The 23,630-nt window shown below is 49.8% G+C and overlaps 1 protein-coding gene across 19 annotated transcripts in view; it reads right to left on the bottom strand.

The window, feature by feature from the left end:
- Window positions 1–23,630, bottom strand: part of CACNA1B (calcium voltage-gated channel subunit alpha1 B) — a 292,874-nt gene that overhangs the window by 99,429 nt on the left and 169,815 nt on the right. For all 19 annotated transcript variants that reach the window (XM_033077555.2, XM_033077556.2, XM_033077560.2 and 16 more), the window contains 5 exons: window positions 20,376–20,488; window positions 16,251–16,382; window positions 15,402–15,474; window positions 10,849–10,966; window positions 4,253–4,320 (listed from right to left, as the gene is read on the bottom strand). In XM_033077555.2, coding sequence (XP_032933446.1) covers window positions 4,253–4,320; window positions 10,849–10,966; window positions 15,402–15,474; window positions 16,251–16,382; window positions 20,376–20,488 — 504 coding nt within the window. The remainder of the gene's footprint in view (window positions 1–4,252; window positions 4,321–10,848; window positions 10,967–15,401; window positions 15,475–16,250; window positions 16,383–20,375; window positions 20,489–23,630) is intronic.

The raw sequence follows: 23,630 nt of genomic DNA, 5'->3' as shown, positions 1-23,630 counted from the left end.
TATAGAGATTTATCCACTCTGAATTCCATCTGCATAAACAGCTCCTCGCTCTGCCTTTGGTGCTATTTGCTTCAAATGAACTCATTTGGAAACTGTTTTCTTTTTCTCTTTCAGAAGGAAAAAAAAAAAAGATGGAAACTTGATTTTAAAAATCGTTACCATATAAGTTTCTTCTTTTTTTTTCCCCTTTGCAAATATTTGCAAGTCTATAACCAGGCCTGAACAAAAGACCTGCAGAGCAATTATACAAAGTCAATATTTCTCTGCTGCCAAATTCCAGTAAATTTATCAAAGCCTTGGGTGTTTGGTTTAATCTTGGCCCACAGCTCAGCCCCAGGTACCTGTCCTGTCACCCTGGTGGGGTGGGGAAACAGCAAAGTGCCCATGGATTGGGATAAATTCAGTTTATTTGGGAAAGAAAAATCCATGGAGACAAGCAAAGAATTAATTCCACATTTCCCATGCCAGGTTTTGCCATCCCCAGGATGGCAGAGCTCCCTCCATGGAGCAGGACAGGGACACACAGATGTTGTCACTCTGTCTGGAACACCCCTGGGCTCAGCTGTCCCAGCTGGGTGTCCCCAAATCCTTGTACCCCCAGCTCCCCCCTGACTCTGTGGGGTCACTGCTCAGCAATAACAAAACATCCCAGAGTGCTTTCAGCACAAATCCTTGTTCTGCACACAAATCTCAATCCAGCAGAAATGTTATCCTCAGGACACAAGTTTTAAAAGGAATAAGACCCCCCCCAAAAAACCCAAAACCTTTCCTTTCATCCTCCAGGTATATTCAAGTTATTTCTTCCTTTGAGGGATCTCCAGCAGCCTGAAAACCAAAGGCTGCTGATTTTTCTTTCTCTGCCCCTAAAGCACCAGGTGCAGGTTTTAAAACCTCTTTTAAATTTGTGGCTTCTGCTCCATTCTCCCAGGGGCCTCTGTAATTCTGCTGGATTTGACATCCTGAAGGAGCAGCAGAACGCAGCTGTTCCTCCCTCACAACCAGCTCAGTCCTCAGCAGATGTTTGCTTTGTAATGTCTCTGTAGCTCCTTCCATGCAGATATTGCAGATGACTGCAGAAATTAATTAATTTTTCTACCTGATATTTAAAATCTCGGCTCACTCTGGAGCTCTGAACAGCTCAAAGGGTCTCCCCCATTTCACAGGGGCAGGTGCAAATTAAGCTCTTGCCCATAAGGACATCCCTGGTTTATGTCCCTTTCAGTTTTCTAGAGCTCTAAATCTTAATTTAAATCCATTTCTCACAGGGTAAAACCCAGCTTTGGTGCCACCCATCATGATGTGCATCATTAACACTGAATTTTCTTTAAAAGCCTTTTCCATAGGGGAGCAGAAGGAGGAGGAATTATGAATGTTCAGCTCCTGGTTTGTCCACTCCCTTCAGCCCAAAATTTCTGGGCATTCCTCAAGAATTTTATACGAATTTAAATAAAATTCCCACATCCCTCACATGTGTTTTTATCCTGCTTTTTCAGGGATCACTGGCAGTGGACAGAGATGACAAAACAATTCCTGCTTGAAGATATTTAGGAAAATAAAGCCTCAGTTTTAGTGGCTTTACTCTCCAGTTTAATGAGGATGAAGCTTGATGTGCCCAGAGGCATTGGGGATGATCAGCAGAGAGACTGAAAAGCAAATTTTGGGGGCAATTGTAGATTCCACTCTGAGTAAGTGAACAGAAGAAAAACCCTAAAGTTGGGGAACCCAAAGGGATTCAGGAGAGTTCTCAGGAATCACTAAAAACTGGGTTGGCAGAGTTTGAGTCAGTGCAAGGCCAGAACAGGAAGAGCAGGAGAGGGATCTGGGAGCAGATTTTTTATAGATTGAAAACAAAGGTGCTGATTCTTTACTTTTTCCCCAAAAAATGAGTAATTTCTAAGCACTGCTGAGTTCTGTACCAGCCATGGGATGATCAAGCTGCAGATAAATATAGTCCCAGTTCTGAGAACTTCTCTCACAGGTCACAAAACCCAGAAATGATCAAAATGCCACCAAAAGAAATCCAAATTAGCATCCAGAAGTGGGGAAAGTTGAAATGTTCCAGTCCTGAGGCAGGAGAGTTTTCTGTCTTCCCTAAAGAGAGGCAATTTCAATTGCTCCTGGTTCTCCCACATTAAATTCAGCACTGATCTCAATTAATTTCCCAGAATAAATGTCAGGAAAGTCTCCTGGGACCAACTGACTCCTGAGTAACTCCCTTGTATCTCTGGGCCATTTTTGGGGCTTGCATGATCACATCTACTGAGCAGGAAATCCCTCATTCTCCAGGTATGTGTCTAATTGAATTTTAGCTTTTTCCTCTTCTTTTGAAAGCCCCAGTGATTTGGGGGGAGAGCATAAATAAAATTAAACTAAAAAAAAAATCCCAAGAGAGTTTCTGGAGAAGCTTTATGATTTGGCACTGCTGCTGAATCCATCAATATTTAATTAGACTTTATAAACATCCCCAAAGTCAGGTTTCTAACCCACCCTGTCAGCTGCTGAAATATTCACAAGGAAGCACTTAAAGGATTAAGAAAGAAGGAGGATGAGCTTCATTATCCAAGAATTGTGCTGGGCCTCATCCCCCCTCTTAGCACATGCAAGGGATGCCCATAAATCTGGGAGGATCTTTGCCTCCAAGCTGGAGATTTCTGTGAGCATAGAAACAGCTGAGCTGCTGAAAGGGGAAAATTCCCATTAAAAAAACAAAAAAAAACCCAAAACCAAAACAACACAAAAAAAAAAGAACAAAAAGGAAAAGCTCCAAAACAACAGAGACCCATTAAATACAGCCTTGAGCAGCATTTTAAGGGAGGAGGGATGCAGAACATGGAATTGGAACATTTCTTTTTCACCTGGGAACCACCAGGCTGTTCAGAGGGTCTGTTGGGAAAGAGCTCCAGAAAAGCTGGAGCCAGTCCTGCAGGAAAAGGGGAGATGGCAAAGAGCAGCTCCAGCAGGGATGGGGTTTTGGATGGGAACATCTGCCTGGTTTGGTCTTCAGCAGCTGCAGGAGGGTGGGAAACTTGGGGAAATCTCTGAGTGCCTGAAGTGTGGAGCTGCAGTGGGGATCCAAAGAGCCAAAAACGTTGGAAAAGATTGAGTCTAACAGTGCCAAATCCACCCCCAAACCTCAGCACTATCCCTGAGCACATCTCTGGTTTTTGAACAATTCCAGGGAATGGTTTGAGGTGCAGGGACCTTAAAGCCCCTCCAGTGCCACCCCTGCCATGGCAGGGACACCTCCCCTGCTGCTCCAGCTCCATCCAAGCTGGCCAGGGATCCAGGGGCAGGAATTGCTGCCCCTTCCCCTAAAAACAAAACCCACCCTTACCTGCTGCTGCCTCAGCACATGGGCACAGAGCTCTGCCTCTGGCAGGAGTAAACAAATTAAAGTTATAAAGCACAACCACCCCAATGGGGACACTGCCTTTGTCCCCAGCAGGTCACTGGTGCTGATGGCAGCAGCACAGGAATGGGGCAGAAAAGCTCAAAATGTGCAAACCCCCCTCAATTCTCCTCAAATCCACCTGGATACTGTGGAATAACCCCAACAGCAAGTGCAACACTCACAATCCTCCCTGCCCAACCTGGGGCTGAGCTGCTCTCCCTGGGGATGCTCCAATGTAAACATTCTCCAGTGGGGATTCTCCACAAAAATCTGTGCAGCAAAGTCACATCAGTGTCACTGCCATCCCCTGCCAGGACCTGCCTTTCTGCCTCTGATTTCTCTGACACCTGGGGAGAGGCAGGAATATTCCAACACCTCCCCTGAGTGCTCACAACAGCCTCTGCAAATTGTTTTGCCTGGAGCTGATTGGAAAATTTTAATTCTTTAATCCATCACCAACCTCAGCAAGGTAAGGGACACAAAGTGTGAGACCAAGCTAAACACCAAATATTCCCTGCAACCTGAAATTAAGAAACCTGAAGGGGAATAAACCTCTCTGCAGTGCAAACTGGTCACCAGAGGTGCAAAAACAGCACCACAGAGCCTGAATTTGCTCCTGTCTGAGCTTCCAATCAGCCAAAAAAACTGTTAATTGCTTCTCCTCTGCTCTTGGAAACAGGAAAATATGAGATGAGCAATGCCCAGTGTGGGATAAACCAAACACAAAATATTCACTGAAATACAGAAAGCTGAAGAGGAATAAACCTCGAGGTGCCTGTGTGCAGTGCAGGGAGGTGAGCAGGGCTCCAGGGACACCTCGGGGTGTCCCCAAGCTTTGGAACACAGGGATGTGCCACCCACCTTGGTCAGCTCCTGGGCGTTGGCCAGGTTGTCCACAGCGATGGCCAGGAAGACGTTCAGGAGAGTATCTGGCAGCAGCAGCTGAGGAAAAACCCTTCCCACAGCACAGACAGTGAATATTCCCTTCCTGCTGCCCCTTGGTGCTTTGTGCATCGATCCCTGGAAGCTTTGCCAGCATTCCCAGCCCTGCACACACGTTTGTGTGGAGAGGGGACAGGGTGGGACCTCCTGCTGCTCCCACAGGCACCCCAGCCCCTGCTTTTCCAGCCCAGAAATGCAGATTTCAGCCTCATTTTTCCCTTCTTGTTTAAAAGGACAACCAGTGGAGCTGCAGGAAAATGGTAATTTTAAGCCAACATTTACATTTTTATACACACAGAGCCAGAGAAAAATGAATCTCAGGTCATTGCTGCTGGGAGGAAACGATCCTGGCTTATCCCTCTGGAGTCAGGATGGCAATGAAGGCACCTCAGAGCAGCACACCCAGCCCCATTAATGATAAAACAGCCCCTAAGCCCAGCCCAGAGCTCAGCTAAGCCAGGGCAGTGCCCACACCAGCCCAGCTCTGCATTCCATCACTGAGACATCAGAATTATTTATTCCTATTTTACTTCTATTTTTCCACTTAATGATTTCAGCTATTGCTGAGTTTATTGTTGTTATTCCAGCCTTGTGGCTGCAAAACAGCCCCAGAGCAGTCCTAAATCAGCTGCCTTTGCACAGGGAAAGGGGCAAGCAGAGCAGAACCACTCTCCCAAGGAGAAAATGCATTTAGTTCTTGCACATCACCTGGGGACAGGAGAGTCACTCATTCCAGAGCTCCTCCAGATAGGAATGTGCATGGGGATGGTCCATAAACCCAGGGCAAGGACTGCAGGAGTTTCAGGAAATGAATCCAGGCATTGGTAGGAGGCTCCAGGGGAGCTGGAGAGGGACTGGGGACAAGGGATGGAGGGACAGGACACAGGGAATGGCTTTTCCAGGATGAGATGGGATATTGGGCAGGAATTGTTCCCTGGCAGGGTGGGCAGGGCTGGCACAGGGTGCCCAGAGCAGCTGTGGCTGCCCCTGGATCCCTGGCAGTGCCCAAGGCCAGGCTGGACATTGGGGCTGGGACAGTGGGAGGGGTCCCTGCCATGGCACTGGAGGCACTGGATGGGATTTATGGTCCCTTCCAACCCAAACTGGGATTTTCTGCCAGGTTCACGTTCCCCTGCCCTGAGCTGTGTGGTGGAAGGGCAAGGGCAGGACTGGAGTGAGGATGGTGAGAGGGGGGAGGTAGAAATCCCTCCTGGGAGGGCAGGAAAAGCCAGGGATGAGCTCCAAGGTGCTGCCAGGCTGCAGGGAGATTTTGGGAAGCCATGGCCCTCCATCCCTCAGAGGGCTGTGTGGAGGAGCAGCCAGAGGAGCCAGGAGCTGCAGGGTGATCCAGCATTGCCAGGCAGCAATCCTGGGGTCCCTGAGCTCCCCCAGCCCAGGGGCTGCAGGGTCTGTCCCTCACACCAGGAATTCCCCAGGCACACAGGGACCAAAGCTGGCCCAAAGCAGCAGCTCAGAGCTCCTCTGCTCCCCTTCCCCAGGGTTTAACAAACACAGCTCAGCCAGGCCTCAGAGCAGGCATTCCCAGCTCTCACTGCCACTGAGGGAGGTCTCCAGAGCCTGGATCCCATCAGATCTGCAGCCCTGGGGTAGCAGGAGCTGGATTCATCCCTTTGGGTGTTTCTGCATCCTCCCTGCCTGCCCAGCCCTGCAGGGCATGGACACACAGCCCTGGGGTTCTTCCAGCCAGGAACCAGCATTTCTCCTGGTTTTTTCCCTCAGATGACTCTTCAGGGACAGAGGGAGGTTTGGAATGTGATGCCCAACCCCTTCTCCTTCCTCCATCCCAGCAGGACAGTGAGCAGTGGGTGACAACACCTCGATTCCAGTGATCCCAGTGGATACAGAACAGGAAAAAACTCTGCTGGAATCATCACCCCTCCCACAAAGAGCCAGATTTGTCCTTCACAAAGACATCCTTTACATTAATTCCCCCATTTTCTTTGAGGCTGAGGCACCCCTGGGCTCTGGGCTGTGCTGGGGGTTTGGGGTTTTTCCAACAGGTTGGAAACACTTCCAAGCCCCCAGGCTGGGAATAAATGTCTGAGCAATAAACCTGCCTCCCTGCCCTGCCTCCCACACGCTGCAAGGGGCTCGTGCAGCCCCTGGAAATGCAATTCATTTCTTTTTATCAGATCAGCCTGGCCTGAGCCATTTCCAAGCAGACACAGTCTGGCAGACTTGGGTGCTTCTGCCCCAAAAAAGGTCCCTCAGTCCTCTCTGCAGAGCTGGGGCATTCCCAATTTCTCCCAAACTCCAGGCTCTGGCTCAGGGTGGGTAAACTGGATGGGGCAGTGCCTGGAGCAGGAATCACCACCAGGGAAGGGCAGCATCCTCCAGGCAGTTCTGTTTTTCTTTTCAGGCTCCTCTGCAGTTTTACTTGGAGTTTTTTTTCTATTTTTTTTATTGTCTCAACAGATGCCTCAATTTATCAATTAAGTTTATAACAGTGAACGCAGGCATGGTGTAATTTCCTGGAAAATGGGCCAAATCCTGTTGTTACTTTAATCATAAAACTTTCATTAAACCATTTCTGGTTCCACAGAGACTCTCTGGAAATGGAAATGTAACATGAGACAAATCCCACTTAGAAAAACAAACTTTTCCTTGCCATGATCCTTTGAAAAAGCAAATGGATTCAAAGAACCAAAATGGATTCCAAGAGCCACGTGCAATGAGGAGCAGAATGCAGCCCCATCCCAACCTTTCTTCCTCAGGAAAAGGAATAATCACAGAGCCCTGAGCAGCTCTGGGAGGAGAAATGAGTCCCCCAGGTTTAGGAAGAGCAGCTTTAGCCCAGCTGACCCCAAATCACCCATCCCAAACCCTACAAGGTTTGATCCAGGGTCCCCAAACTCTTAAAAGTGGCCTCACCAAATGGCAAAGGTCCCAAGGTGACAATAAAGCTTCTCCCAGCAGGGAAACCCAAGGTCAGCATCCCAAAGGGCTCAGACTTTAAGAAAACAAAATGAGTAAGAAAACAAAAGCAAGAAGTAGGAAATTAAGGCTCAGCACAGCCATGTGGGGAGGGATGGCAAAGCCTCACTTGACAAATTTAAAAAAACACATTGAGGGGAAAAAAAGAACATTTTTAAAGCTTTTAGGAGGGAGTTCTATAAGGTAGAGGGAGATCTTCCAGAAATCCCAAGATAAAGCTATATAGGCACATCAATCTAATCAAACAATGAATTTATTGTAAATTAATCATCCCTGCTGGCCCTTCCAACTCAGGATACCCTGTGATTCCATGTTTCTAATCACAGTGCAGCTGATCACAACTCCCAGTGCTCTCTGTGCTGTTTGCTGGGCTCTGGGGGTGTCCCTGGAAGGTGTCCCCAAGGTGCCTCACCCTGCTCTCAGGACAGCAGCATCATGGACATCAATCATTCTTTTACCTCCTGCACAGGATGCTCTTTTCTAGCAAACCAAAGTTGAATTTCAGATGTTCCTGGTTATGTTTTGACAGCTCCTGCTGGCTGAAACCCTGGTCAGGGACACAGCCCAGCCTCCCCTTAGGGATAAATCCCTTCCTGCTGCTTCAGTCTCAGCACCCAAAGCAAAGCTGAACAGCCCTGAGCTTCCTGAAATGCTGCTGCAGACACCAGCACAGCACTCCTGCTGCAATTCCCAGGGAAACAGGTATGGGAGGTTTAATCCCTCATCCTCCCCAGCCCTGCCCCCAGGGTTTGGGGCCAGCAGGGTGGGGTGTGCAGGAAGGACCCCACAGGCTCCCTGTGAAAGGGTTGATGCTCCCAGACTGAATTTCTGCCAAGAATACCCAGACCTGATTCCCCAACAGGGATGGAAATCTCCACAGGAGTTCACAGATTTCTCTCAGCTTTATAGCTCTGATTATTTGAGTGTTGCAGAATCCCAGAATGGTTTGGAAGGACCTTAAAGCTGATCTTGTCCACCTCCACCAAAGGCAGGGACACCTCCCACCATCCCAGGCTGCTCCCAGCCCTGCCCTTGGACACTGCCTGGGATCCAGGGGCAGCCACAGCTTCTCTTTAAAGCTGGAAAACTTCAGAAGTTGGTGGGAAAAAAAACCTTCCAGGACATTGCAGCAGTTTTTCTGAGTGTTGATAGTCTTTGTCAGCCAATTCTTCCCTGTCTGTGCTCACAGAACCTCACCTGCAATAAACTCATCCCAACCTGCAGGGAGGATCAAGGAATCCCAGCTAGCACATCCTCCTTCCATCCCAAACACCCCAGGGATGTCCCAAGGAGCACGAGGAGCCACCAGCACGGGGCTGCAGGCATGGAAGAGGCACTGGAGATGTCTGGAGATTCAGGAAAGCCACCCCTGGATCACCCAGCAGCAGAAGGGAAAACGAGACAGCTGCACCTGCCAGGATGGGAATTACTGGGAAGGTGGGGAAGGTTTCCACTCTCCAAATCCCAAATCCACGGCAGGGGTAGCAGATCCCCTCCTCTTGAACATCCCCTGCTCTTTCCCTGGTAATGAAAACCAAAGGAGGGAGAGCTTCCCTCTGAATTCAAGGTGAGGAAGGAAGGAATGTTCCTTAAAAATGCTGGATCTTGGCAGCTCCGAGGTGAAAAGTCCCTCCCTCAGCTGTGCTGTCAAGCCTGATTACAGCTTAATCTCATTTCCAAATGCCAAGCCCGGAGGATTTCGAGCTCTCCCCGCTCCCTGCTCTCACTGACCCAGTTTCCCAGAGCCTGGTGTCTCTGGAAGGGGCCGTGCTGGCTGCTGGGAGATGTCTGAGCATCCCTGCCACGGCTGCGGGCACGGGATGGATCCTGTGGAGACCTCGTGTGACAGGCACAGCTCCCACTGCCTGCCCTGCCCCTCCTTCCCTGCTCCTCATCCCAAAGGAGACAATTCCAGCATTCCCAAGGGCTGCAGCCCTGCTGTGCTATCCACGGGCACCAGTGGCACCAGTGTCACCTTTTGTCACCCGCACTCCAGCTGGAGCAGCCAATTCTGCAGGAACTCTGAGCTTAGCCCCAGTATTGCCCCCAGGTCACCCCTCCCTTTCTCCTGTCTCCAGCCCAAACAAGACTCCCAGGAAAAGAGGAATGCAGGGGCTGTAACCAGCAAGGAGGTGGGGAAATTCTCATGGGAGCTCCTGGGTGGAGCAGCAGCACTGGGCATCCAACTTTGGGCTGTCCCCATGCCACTCTGGGGTGTCCCCATGCCACTCTGGGCTGTCCCCATCCCACTCTGCCAAACAAACACAGCAGTCAGGGCTGCCCCAGCTCTGTCACAATTCCTGGGTTTCCTGTTTTAGGGATGATCCCTCTGGCTCCACACAGCTCGTGGCTGCAGCCACAGAATCAATCACACAAATACAGAATCAATCACAGAATCACAATCAGTCACAGAATCACACAATCAATCACACAATCAATCACAGAATTAACTAGGCTGGAAAAGCCCTTTGAGATCAAATCCAGCCTCGACCTGACATCACCTTGTGACCCAGAGCCACTTCCAATTTTTTCTTAAACACCTCCAGGGGACTCTGAACCTCCCTGGGCAGCCCCTTGCAATGCCCAAGCACTCTTTCTGGGAAGAACTCCCTAAAGTCCAGCCTAAACCTTGCCTGGTGCAGCTTAGGGCTGTGTCCTCACACCAGTGATGCTGGTTGGTGCTGGCACTGTCACAGAGCAAGGGACACCACTGGCACAGGGACAGGGCCACCACTGGGACAGGGACAGGGCCACCACAGCCCCTCTGCCCTCCTGCTCCTCTTCACACCCAGCTGCTCCAGCAGGGAGTTGTTTTGCTTGTTTATCAAATGAAAAATACACAAATACACAGAAATACACATAAAATGCAGCCTCCCTTCCCGAATGCCATCCCAGTGTCACTCTGTCCCTTCTGTCCCCACCACCCCTTCCCTAGCACACACCCTGGACACTGGGGGGATGAAAGCTCCCAGTTTCTTGTTACCCTCAAGAGATTTCCATCTCTCAGAAGAACAAAACAGACACTTCATGTGCCAAGGCTTGGAGCACTGAACACTCCCAGAACCTGAAACCCAAGATCCAAAATTTAATTTTAAGCATTATGTGGGGATGAGATAATTCAGAGATAATTTGGAGCATTTGGGACAGCACAGCTGGTTAAGGTGCCCTAGACAAAGGGACAAGAGAATGGAGCCTCATCTCCACCATCATCTGCTCGTCTCCACCAAGCCCACCTCAGCCCTCCCCTGAGTAAAAACAAACTCTTTGTGAAGATATTCAAGCTCCTGCTCTGACCTGCCCTCAATTATTTTCCCCACAATCTAAATTAACTCTTTATAGAACATTTTCAAGGTAAACCACAACAATTAAAATGAAATTTCTTTATATCAAATTAAAAATTCTATTGTTGCCATAACGAAAGCGACACCAAGTTGGACAACTCACCTTCAGTGCTGTCAGGAGCAGTCACAGCAATAATTTGGCTTTTAAACCATAAGGCTGTGAGAATTTAGGGAGAAGTGGGCATTTCTAGCAGGCTGTGGCTATCCATGGAAGGATACAGTTACCAAAGAGGGTGAGGACGATGAAGTAGATGGAGGAGAACATCCCCGAGTGGACACCGCCCTGCGACTCGATCCCGTGGTACATGACAGCATTCCAGTCCTCCCCTGTCAGGATCTGCAGGGATGGACAGAGAGTCACTCACAGGAAAGCAGCTCAGGGGAGCCAGGGAAAGCCACCCAGGGGCATGAGAAGCACCTGGGGGACACCAGGGACAGCATCACCAGGTGAGGGAGGGAGGGAGGGAGGGACTGACCTGCTCTGCTCAGGGCAGGAGAGTTTTGGGTGTCTCAACATCAGGGAAAGAACTAAAGGTGTGAGAGAGTGTGCAAAGGAGGGGCAGGGGGGTGGGGAAGGGTCTGGAGGGGCCCATGAGGAGCAGCTGAGGGCACTGGGATGGCTCAGCTGGAGCACACTCAGGGCACTGGGATGGCTCAGCTGGAGCACACTGGGGGCACTGGGATGGCTCAGCTGGAGCACACTGGGGGCACTGGGATGGCTCAGCTGGAGCACACTCAGGGCACTGGGATGGCTCAGCTGGAGCACACTGGGGGCACTGGGATGGCTCAGCTGGGGCACACTGGGGGCACTGGGATGGCTCAGCTGGAGCACACTGGGGGCACTGGGATGGCTCAGCTGGGGCACACTCAGGGCACTGGGATGGCTCAGCTGGGGCACACTGGGGGCACTGGGATGGCTCAGCTGGAGCACACTCAGGGCACTGGGATGGCTCAGCTGGAGCACACTCAGGGCAGAGCTCCCCGGGGGCTGCAGCTCCTCCCGAGGGGCAGCTCCAGGCTCTGCTCTGGGCCAGGGACAGGAGCCAGGGAACGGCTGGAGCTGGGCCAGGGCAGGCTCAGGTGGAGCTCAGGGAAAGGTTCTTCCCCCAGAGGGTGCTGGCACTGCCCAGGCTCCCCAGGGAATGGGCACGGCCCCGAGGCTGCCAGAGCTCCAGGAGCGTTTGGACAGCGCTGCCAGGGATGGACAGGCTGGGATTGTTGGGTTGGGGTTGGACAGGGTGACCCTGCCCTGTCCCCCTTGGTCACTGCCCAGCTCAACCAGGGGCTCTCACACAGGTGGAGGAAACAAAATCCATGTTCTGACACTTCACTCCCAGCGAAATCTCTCTCCTGTCCCTTCCTAAGCCATGCAGAGCTCCCAGGTTTCCCCAGCCCCACAGCCCCAGGAGAACCCTGAGCTGCCAGAGCAGTGCCCTGTGACAGCTCTGCCAGTGCCAGCCCCTCTCGTTCCCTTCCTGCAGGTTGGGTTTGCTGGGCTCCCCCAGCCCTCCCTCACTGTCCCCAACAGCAGGAGCTCTGTCCCCTCCTGCCACCCCTCCTGTGCTCCTCAGGGCTAGCACAGCCTCCTGCAGCTGGAATGTGCCTGGGCATCACTCCTGGGCACCACAGCCACTGCAGGCTCCTCTTCATTTCCCCAGGTTTGACCCAGAGGGCCACAAAGCCCCAAAAAAATCCCTAAACAAAAGCAACAGCTTCAGTGTGTGAGCAAGGACAGAGCAGGGACAGCTTGAGGAGGACTCTGATCCTCCTTGTCCTTGAGCAGGGACTGGCACCTCTGACTATCAACCCAGGGCTAATTAACAAATACAAGACTCCAGTAAGCCTTGCCACACCAAATGCCCATTTTGCACCAGTCTGAATTGTCTGGCATTCCTTTCTTCACCAAAACCTGGAACACAGCAACAACTCTGGGCACATCAGCACATCCTCTGCCTGCCCTGGCAGAGTGAAAAATGACCACTTTTAGAGCATTAAAACACCAGGATGTGAAGAACAAAATAACAACAAAAAAAAGATAAAAAGCCCAAAGCCTGATGTTGTAATGGGGCTCCATGTGCACACAGGATGCTTGGAACGAGTGCAAATTCCAGCCAGCAAATTCCAGCCTGGCTGTCAGCTGCTGAGAGAGGAAATTTCTGGCTGCAGGGATGGTGCTGATGACAGCACTGGGCTAAGAGTGAGTCTAGACACAAGGACACCCAGTACAGACACCAACTCTTCTCCCAAATGCACAATTCAGCCTCAAATAATTCCAAAATCAGGATTCAGACCCAACACTGCTGGAGCTGCTCTGGATTTACATCACGGAATATGAAACAGGGCTTTGGGTTTTCAAATCTGTCACTCAGTTATGCAGAGTATTGTCCACAAACGTGCATTCACAGAATTTCCATGAATTCACAACTGCTCCTGCTTTCTGGGAATAGCCACAAAGGGATTTCTGATAACAAACATTCATGGAAAGGGCAACCACTGGGAACTTCTCCATGCCCAGAGAAGACCAGGATTTGCAGGTATGACAAAGTCCAGCAGGATCTGGGTCCAAAATGCAACTTTTGGATTATTTGAGAGTGGAACAAGAAGTTCAAGGTATGTTTTATGGGGCTTTTGCAGAGAAATAAATAATTTAAACTAAGCAGCCTGCCTGGGCCAGCTGAGGATGCTCCCTGAGGCCCTGGAAAGAGGAGCTGGTGTCCTTCCCACATCACCCATCAGCTGCAGGAATTACTGAGGTCATTAGGGAGCAGCCTGGAGGATCCAGGATCTGCTGGCTCTGTCCTCCAGCAGTTAATGAAATTCCTTCTGCTCCCTCAGGTCTGTTCAGGGATGCTGTAAGGAATTCTTGCTGAGGAGAGGGAAGGACACACTGCAGAGGGAGGAGGAGCACTTGGGAGCAAGGTGAAGCTTTTGGTTATTCCCTGGGCTCCAAACTGCCTCAAATGAACATGTGGAGTGCATCTCACTGTTTAATACTGAGGAGCCACCAGGTGATGGAATAAAGAGGCTGTCAAGAGCTGCTGGGAATGTTAATTGGAAAATGAGCAGGGTAGGGTGGGAGAGGAGCAGGAACAGGGTTGGGATTGTGCTGCTGGCAGGGGCTGCAGTGAAGGTGCCTGGGGAAGGCTGGATCCAGCCCCATGGCACATCCCACAGGCTCTGACACCAACCCACAGGGACACACGGGCAGGGCAGAGCTCTGCTGCCATCCTGCCACTCCTCATTCCCAGCTCTCACACTGCCCTGCCTCAGCCTGGGAGCATTTCCAGAGGAAATCAGGGAGCAGAGAACATGCACCTAACACAGAACTCTGCTTTCCAGAGGCTCATGGATGCTGTTTGTCAGTGTATTTTGATTATTCACAGCTGGGCATTCAGCTCACAGGGACTTTCTTAGGACCAGGAGCTGGAGATAAAGGTGTGATCCTCCTCTGAGGAATTTAGGCTAAGCTCAGCCAGCTGCCAGGTGGACAAAACACATCCTGGGTGTCCTGAGACAGGACCATGGCCCAGCCAGGGCTGCTGGGATGAAAATGGGCTAAAGCCCAGTGTATCTAACTGTATTTATTCAGCACACTGAATGCTGTCTCTGACTGATGCTGCTCTGCTCAGCCTGGCTGAGGGAATGGAAGAAAGGCTTGGAAAGGGATCCCAACCCCACAGTGAAGAAACACTGACCTGAGTTGGAAGTTCAGGGGAGGAGTGGGATGGAAGGGGAGCAGAGGGTATCAAAGAGCCACTGGGACAGCACAGATAATCCAGGCTGATGGCTTTGGCTGGGTTTAATTCCTCACTCTGACATTCCACACAAATACCTCAAACCCATGTGTTTTCCTTCACCCCACACTGCAGCACATTCATCTCAGGACTAACAGGAAATATTCCAGCTGAGTATTCCACAGTCCCAGAGCAAACCAAAACCAACATTGCCATTGCTCACATTCAGAGCTGCCCTGGTTCCAGCTCCATGGCAATACCTGAAGGGCTCTGAGCCCTGCTTTGATGAGCACTAAAATCTTATGCAAATCCTAATCCCAGTGATGGGCAATATCCTGGGAGGTGAGCACTGAACCTGCCTCACAGCTGGGCATGTTTCCCTTCAGATTCTTTCTCTGTCTTAATCCAGAAATTGTCATCACCCCCTTCCCTTCCTTTTTTTCTCCTTTTCAGGTGGTGACACAAATACATGAGCCAGACCTTGCTGAGATCTGGGCAAGTTTGGATCTGTAGGGACAGGACAAGGCTGGAAATGCTGGATCTGGGAGGGTCACCTGCACCTGGAGCAGCCCCAGCTCTCCTGAGCTGGGAAACACCTGAAAACATTATTTTCTAATTATTTTAAATGATTTTTAATTCTTTTAAACCATTTAAATTATTGTTTTTCAAAAAGACAGGTAGAAAACAGCTGCAAAATTCAGCTTTAAATCCAAGCATTGCATCTGCCAGAGCTGCAATTCTGTGGGCAGGGGCTGGAGAGCACAAAGGGCACACACAGATTTCAATTCAGCTCAGAAATATCTATTTTATCATCACCTGCCCCCCAGCAATAAATCTTTTATTCTAGTTTTCCTTATTACCACAGCATGGATTTTTAGTGCTGCATGTATTGGTCAGCAAAGTAAAACACATGAGAAGGAAGGATTTCCCCTTTCCTAAATTCCACAGGTTTTTGGGGACTTGTTTGCCCTCCCTAAGCAGGAAGAAACACCCAGGGATTTCAGTTCTATCCCTGGCCCAGCACAAGGAATGCTTTACCTGGAAGACTGTGAGGATGGCAGCAGGGAAGGTATCGAAATTCGTGGTTGGAGTTTCGTCTTGGAAATTGAACCTGGAGAGAAGGGAGAAATAAAAACCAGAGTGGGGAGGGACAGGCAGCCCCAGGCAGCCTTGGAATACCCTTTAACACCCCATAAACCAAGTCAGGGAGCAACATTTGTTCCACCTGGCTGCTGCACCCCAGGCAAGCTCAGTGGGGAACATCTCAGAAGGTGCTTAACAGAACCATCAGCAAAAACTCAATTTCATTCCCAGAGAAAATTTGAAATTCATTTTCATCTCCAATTAAAATGAGCAATCAAAATCTCCAATGATTTTGCAGAATGAACCATTCCAAGAAGTTTTCATCCTCAAGTGAGCCCAAACTGAAATTACTCTCTTAGTAGATTATTTCTTTTTAAAATTTGAAAGATAAAATAGGGATTGACTGGGAAAATAAAAGAAAACAAAACCATTTCATTATTTCAGTTCAAAAGTGAGGCTGGAGTTTAAATGGCAACACTGTGATGGTTCTTATTGCAAAGTTCACTACTGCTGGCATTTCTAATGAGAATAATCAGACCCAACAAAACTGTGTTTTCCTGCAGGAAAATATTCCAGGTGGATAAATCTAACAGCACTCTGGTTATCAGGGAAAGAAGCAGCACAGACAGTGCTGCCCCCAGTCCTGTTTCAGCTCTGGGTGTGCTGGGCACTGTGGGATGATGAGGAGCTTTGAACTGGACATGCTTCCCTAGGAGAGAATCCAGGGAAACACCAGGACAGGAATGAATTCCCTGATTTCAGGGCTGGGAACCCTTGCAGGCAGAACAGACTGCTCAGACTTACTGTCCTCCAAAGAGCTGCATCCCCAGCAGAGCAAAGACCACGATGAACAGGAACAGCAGGAAAAGCAAACTGATGATGGACTTCATGGAGTTCAGCAAGGACACCACCAGGTTCCTCAGGGAATTCCAGTACCTGCACAGGATCACAGCAGCCAGGGGACAGCATGAGTGGGGAAAAGCCTTTGGTGAGAGAATAACAGGGATTTATTTCCCATGGGACAAGGGGGAATGGCCTCAAGTGCACCAGGGGAGGTTGAGGTTGGGTGTTGTTCATGGAAAGGGTGGTCAGGAACTGGGAAAAGCTGCTCAGGGCAGTGGGCAGTGCCCAAACCTGCAGGGATTTGAAAGATGTGGCACTTGGGGACACGGTCAGTGGTGGCCTTGGCTGTGCTGGGAATGGTTGGACTCGAAGATCTTGAAGTCTTTTCCAGCCTCAATGAGTTTGTGCTTTAATTATTTCTTATTTTAAAAAGGAAAAGACTGACAAGGAATATCAGAATCCCAAAACTCCCTTCTACTGTTGGAAAACACAGCTCAGGGAGTGGCAAAATCTTGAGAGCAGAGATGGTCACTTGGTGTGACACACAGCAGTCACTGAACGTCTGGATGAGTTCCTTAGGAACCTTTTCCTGGGATTTTACCCCCTTTTGCCACCTTCTCACCTGGCACAGAGTCAGGAGGGGTGTCAGAACAGGAATGTATCAATGAAGGTGAGACTGGAGATGGGAACAGCCAGCCCCAGCCTCCACAAGACACAAATCAGGAATAAAATCAGGAATCAACACCTCATTCCCATCTTTGCAGGGTGTCCTTCCAACCCATCCACTGCAAGTGGGATTAAATCCCACATTTTAAACATTCCTGTGGGAATCTCACATCCAGGACCAAGCAGTGGCCTCAGGGTATGGAAACAAATGCAGAATGTTAATTCCAGCCTGGCAAGAGGGAATGGCCCATCCCAGCACTCCTGAAGGGTGTGAAGGAGCTGAGTGGGTTTGGTTTGGTGTCCCCATCCCCTGGGACAGCTCCTGGCACATTCCCAGAGGGAGTTTGGGAACAGCCCTTCCCTGGATGTCTCACCCTGCTGGGAACAGGCAGGGAGTGCTGGTCTGAGGAGAACCAATGGATCAGGAAATGCAGGAGGAGCGGCCAGGCTTTGACAAGCTCCTGGACACACAGGAGCCTGGAATGGGGAGCAGGCAGGAGGGAAAGAGGAATTTAGAGCCATGGGGAGGATTTGCCCTCTCTCCAGAGGCTTCTCTCCTTTCCAGAGCCAATTCCTGCAGCAGCACAGGGGTCCTTCTCCCCTGAGCATCCTCCAGCTGCAGCCTGGGGCCAGACCCTCACTCTGAGCCCCCTCCCATCCAGCAGAAGGCATTTTATGGATTTGTCTGAGAAGCTCAGAGCTTGGAGCTGTTGAGGACAAACACCATCCTTTCCTTTTGCCTTTGTTTTCCTTCCTTCCCCCAGGCCCAGCTGGGAGCACTGACCCACCCCAGGGTGCTCTGATGTCCATCCCAGGAGAAGCAGGATCTCACATCCCATTGCATCCCTTCCAAGCAAAAATTACATCCACAACACAGTGACAAAGATTTCAGGGGAAAATTTCTTCTCTTGGGAGAATATCTTCAATTTTGACCAAGTTGAACCAAGCCTGCTCAGGGTTTGAAGGGGCTGAGCTGCTCTGCTTGGAGGAGGAGAAGGATTTGATGCTCCCAAGGCAGCAGGAGCTGATTCCTGCAGCAGCCAGGCCCTGCTCAGCTCTGTCAGGACAATGAACACAACACAAGGAGCTGTTTGGTCCTTGTCCTCCCCAATGAATTTCAGCCTCTCTGGGGCTGTGTCCCCTCATCCTGCTGTCACCTGATTCGGGACATGGGAACCAAAATCCCAATCCCTGTCACAATCCAATCAATTCAAATCATCATTAATAATCCCATTGATTATTCAAAGCAGGAACACTGCAGCCTCTCCTGCCAAACACAAGGGAAAACCAAACCAGGGCAGGGAGTTTCAGACAAGAATTGCTATGAAAGAGATGGAAAGAGAAGAAAACTGCTGAGGGTCAGGGTGTTTTTCCAGCAAACTGCACTGAGGGGGGGTGGGCAGCAATCTGTGCCCCTGGTGGCTCTCCTGAGGCAGGCAAACACTGAGCTGAGCACTCAGGACAATGCAGGATCCCCCAGGAGCTGCAGGATGGCTCTGCTCACACAGGGAACTCAGTTCTGTCATTCAGATGAAAATCCCCCTTCATTAGGGCAGGGGAACCTCAGCACCAGTGGCCTGAGAGTGTCACTTGCTGTCCTGAGAAGGGGCAGAGCCCCCAGCTTGGTTTGTCAAGTTAAATCTCTTCTTCCAAGGAATGAGCAACAGCAAGAGGGAACAGCCTCAAATGGTCCCAGACAGGTTTAGATTGGGTATTGGGAAAAATTTCTCCATTAAAAAGGTTGTCAAACCCTGGCCAGGCTGCCCAGGGAGTGGTGGGGTCACCATCCCTGCAGGGATGTCCCTGGGGACAGGGCTGAGTGGTTTCCTTGGAAAGACTGGCTGGACCCCATGGTCTTGAAGGTCTTTTCCAACCTAAATAATTCCATAATTCATCCCTTTATCCTGCTGACTGCAATCAGTGGTCAGAACTCACAAAAATAAAATTGTAACTTGCAAAAACATCCAAATTTTTTACAAATCAGCAACAACAAAACTCAGCAGCTCTGGGTGAAATGAATTGGTGATAATTGCTGTGAATTTGCTGCAAACCCAGGAGTGCAAAGCCAAAGCACAGTGACACTTTTGGTGCAGGCACCCACCTTTTCTGCTGGATATTTACAGAAATTAAAGTTTCCTGTTTGTCCCAGAGGACAACAAATGCCACAGTACCACACACAAACCTGGGATCTGAACAATAATAATTAGCAATAAACAATCAGCAGGTGCAAATCAGCCCCACAGAGATACAAAACTCATTCCTGATTACCTCAAATGGCTGTTTTGTTCAAATTTCCTTTATCTATTTAAGGTGGTTCTGGAGGGAAGGGTGTTCCTCCTCCTGTTACTTCAAGTTATGAAGAATTCAGGGAGTGATGGAAACAAGGGAGGGCTGAAGAGGTAAGGGTGTAAAAAAGAAGGTGGAAAACAACAGCAGGAGCACCTAAATTTGTCATTTGTTCCACAGCACGCCTTAGAAATGCTGCAGCAAGGGCTCTGGATGGGTTGGAGATGGCACAGGAGCTGTTTGCTAATGCCAGCACACATTAACTCCAGGCAGCAGCAGGAAAACAACAAAAGTTGGGGCAGAAAAAGCTGAGTGAAAATTCCACCTCAGAGTCTCCAGACTGAAAAACTCCAACATCCCCAGCCCAGGCAGCAGGAACACATCTCAGATTTGTGTCAACACAGAGCTCAGCCCTGGGATTAGCACCCAACAATCCCCAGGGAAGCTGCTTTTCCAGACCTAAATACTTCAGGAATTGTCATCAGATCAGTGGGAAGCTGATGGGACTCAGAAAGAAATAAAACTTGGGTTTTTACCACAAAATATGAGTGATTACCTGAGATTTTTGTTTTAAACAAGCTTAAAACCTAAGCAAGAAAGGACATTCTCCTGTCAGCCCACTGTCATTCCCACTTCAGGCATTGTCATCACATCAGTGGGAAGCTGACAGGAGTTAGAAAATCAATAAAATTTGGGTTTTTACCACAAAACACAAGTGACATTACAATATTTTTGTTTGAAACAAGCCTGAGGACAAAGCAAAGGACACTCTGCTGTCAGCCCACTGAGGAACCAAGGGCAGACAAACCTGGACGTGAGGCTGGGGACAGAAAGTGCTGTTAAAATTCCTTGTGGGTGGAAACACAGGCTCAGGAATTCCCAAAATGTCCAACTGCCCAGCCAAGGAAAGGGGAATTCTGCATCTGTAGTTTTATTCTGCTTTTGAGCCAGCTGCCCCAGCAGGTTGGGGCACTGATTTGGGTTTTTTTAATATAATTTTAAACTTTTTAGTGATGTAATGATTAGTTTATTGGTGCTAAATGTGGAAAGCACTCCTCCTGACCCTGGGGCTGGGGCCAGGGATTTCCTGGGGTGCCCAGGGTGTGCTGGGGGTGCCAGGGGAGCTGCACTTACTTTGTCACCTTGAAGATCCTGAGCAGGCGCAGGGCTCGCAGCACGCTGATGCCAAAGGAGGTTCCCGGCTTCACTGCAGCCCAAATCACCTCAAAAATGCTGCCCACGATGACCTGCAGGGACAGAGCACTTCAGAGAGGGCACAGCTCCTGCTGAGCTCCCAGAGAGCCTCAGGAATCAGAGTTTGGGCTGTTTGTTACAAAAAGTTCAGGAGAATCCTGGAAAACCTCATCCCAGCTTCCTCCACAGCCAGAGAACACCCTGGGGTCCATACACAGACAGGAGCTCATTGCTTTCTTCTCTAGCAGTCAAACTACCTTAAAATATCATTTTTTGAAGGATGCTGAAATTTTTTAATCTGATTTTTTTATTGCAGAGGGGCACTGCCCCATCTTCCCCTTACCAGCAAGACTAAAACTCCTCATCTGCAGCAGAACAGCAGCTCTGGGTGAGATCTACCAGAAACTTCTGGCAGCTGAGAGTCTTTAGGAGAGCAATTAAAGCAATAATTATTATGAGATCCTGCAAAGCCTCTGGCACACACATCCCATCATCTGCCTGGCCCTCAGCCTTGGGAGCCTTGGGGGACTGAAAAACTGCCCAAAATCAAGGTGGGTTCTTCAAGTGTTGTTTTGCCTGGTTGGTTTAAGGATGGCAGAAAATTCACCTCAAGAAAAGAAAAAAAATCCTTCATTAGGAAAAGGACAAACAGTGATGGGTTCATCACAGCTGGGAAGGACAATCAAACCCACACAGGTTTCTGCAGAGTTACCAGGATCACACAGGCACTTCCCTGGACCATAATTCACATTAACCAACAGTTCTGAGCCCACCCCAAACACCAGTTCAGAGCTGGTTACAGCAGAGCCCAGCTGCTCTGTGCTGTGGGAGGGAGGATTCATGGGGACAGCAGCACTGGGAACTCCTTCCATGGACAAAAACGTGGATGTCTGAAAATTCCAGCACTGCTTGAGTGTCCTGCAACATGAGCTGTGCCCTGAGCTTCCAGAAAATACAGAGGGAAAAGGAGGTCCACAACAGTCAATAATCCCACTGTCTCCCATCTGAAGAAGGATCTAAAACTTCTCTCCCACCGAGATGAATGCTGGATTTGTCTTTACAAACAAGCTCTGGGTCTGCTGGTGGATAGAACCAGCACTGAGAGATAAAAGAAACAATGGGATGGATTCCTCTTCCACCGATTGATGAATGGAAAAAAAGATATTTACCTTTACAAACAAACTGTAGGCTTGCTGAGAAATGAAACTGGGTATTGGAAGATGAAAGAAGCAATGGGGGAAAACCATGAATTCTATAAGAATTAAAAATTAAAAGGGAGGGTTGTACGTTAGAGGGGAATCTCAGGTATCAGGTGTTTGGGAAGTCTGTGCCTCTCAAGTACCTCAGCAATGGGGAAAGAGAGAGGGAAATGCAGCTGGGAAATTGGAATAAAAAGGAGGCTGTGCCCTCCAAAAATCTGAGAGATCCCAGAGGAATGCCCCACGGCCTCTCCCTTCATTCAAATAAAGCAAAAAGGACTCCTCTGTCTCCTTTCTGGACATAAACCTCTGGTGTTTGTGGATTCATTTTCCTGACACCACCACTGGGAATCCCTCAAGAATCAGCAGAAACCTTTCCCCATCCCTCCACGTGGCACTGGTAATTAATTTTGCTCAGAGCCCCCCTGGGAGCTGTTCCACAGGCACCAGGGTGTTGCTCAGCTCTGTGGTTGCACCCTTTGTGTTGAACGGTTTGTCAGACAAAACTGGGTACAGAGCTCTGATGTTCCAGGGCTGAATTCATTCTGGGGGTTGGAAGGTGGCTGAGGGAGGAAGGAACACAAACAGGAGGAGGATCCCTATGGATTCTCTGAATTAGCAGCAGATCAACAGCTTTTCCCCTGGGAAAGCTCAGCAGAGCTCCCTGCCAGGGCTGCACACCCCCCAAAGCTCAGACTCCTCAGTTCAGCTTTGGCTTGGTGCAAGCTCCTAAAGCACCTGTGCCCAACAAGCTCTGGCTGTGGAAGGAGCAGCCTGGATCTGGGGATCCAAGGAAAGGGCAGCTCAGAGCCCACCCAGTGCAGGACATGGACTCACAGGGCAGTGACACCCCTCATTCATGGACAATTTATGGGCAGCCTGCTCTGGGACTGTCCCTTGGGCTGTGGGGACAACCCATCCCACCCCTCTGAGCCAGCACAGCTGCCAGGACACCCCAAAACCAGAGCCCCACGTTTGGGACAGCCTCGTGCAACACCTCGGGGGGGTGATTTAATCCCAAATTTTATTTACCCTGAGCTTTGCTGCTGCCATGGCCAAAAAGAGAATAAATTGGCTGTACTCACAGCCTTGGATTTAGGGGGGTCACTCACCAAAGGTGACAACAGCTCCTCCTCCCTTGTGGGAGCAGAGGAATTTGGGGCATGGAGGAAGAGTCACTCCCAGCGTTTTGGCAGATAAAATCTCAAACCAGCAGCCTGTCAGAGCAGGGCTGGGCCATGAGTGCAGAGACCTGAGCCAGCTCCCTCTGCCCGGCTGCATCCAGAGCTCACAGGCTGGATTGTTACAGCACACCGGGAATTACAGTAATTTCACTATTATAAACCACACCTGATTATAAACCGCACATTACAATACAGAGTGTGATAAAAGGTATCTGTTCTATCACCATCTGCTGAGGGTGGGGGCAGTGATCCTTATCTCCATGGGAGATATTCTGCTAATGGGCATCCATTGAAACCAGGCAGGGCATTGTTCTTTATCTTTTCACAACCCATCCTTCCTCCAGCCAGTCATTTTCTGCTCATGGCCATTGAGTCCCACTGTGGGACTGATAAAATTACTGCATCCCATTGGGAGTTGCTCCAGCCAGGGGGAAGAGCCCAACATTTCTTACCAAGATAAAAACAGAGGTTTTGGGACACTAAGGGAGCCCCTTTCTCCACTGGACTCCAGAGGAAAACCGGATTTCTCCACATCCCCACTGGAGCTCCGGAGGGAAACTGCACCTTGTACAGGAGCACTGCTCCAGCTGAGCCACATCTGTCACTGCAGGAGGATGCAGCCACCATGGGATGGGACTGCTGCCAACACCCTAACTGACGGGTGTCAGGTTGTACTCTGACTGTGTCAGGGTTTGGGGTTTGTTCTTTGTAGTGCTGTATTTCTGTTTTAATTTCCCTAGTAAAGAACTGTTATTCCTAATTCCCATATCTTTGCCTGAAAGCCCCTTGATTTCAAAATTATAATAATTTGG

The sequence above is a fragment of the Catharus ustulatus genome, chromosome 21 (genome assembly GCF_009819885.2).
Source record: "Catharus ustulatus isolate bCatUst1 chromosome 21, bCatUst1.pri.v2, whole genome shotgun sequence".
NCBI classification, from domain to species: Eukaryota; Metazoa; Chordata; class Aves; order Passeriformes; family Turdidae; genus Catharus; species Catharus ustulatus.
This window is presented reverse-complemented; position numbering and strand designations above follow the sequence as displayed.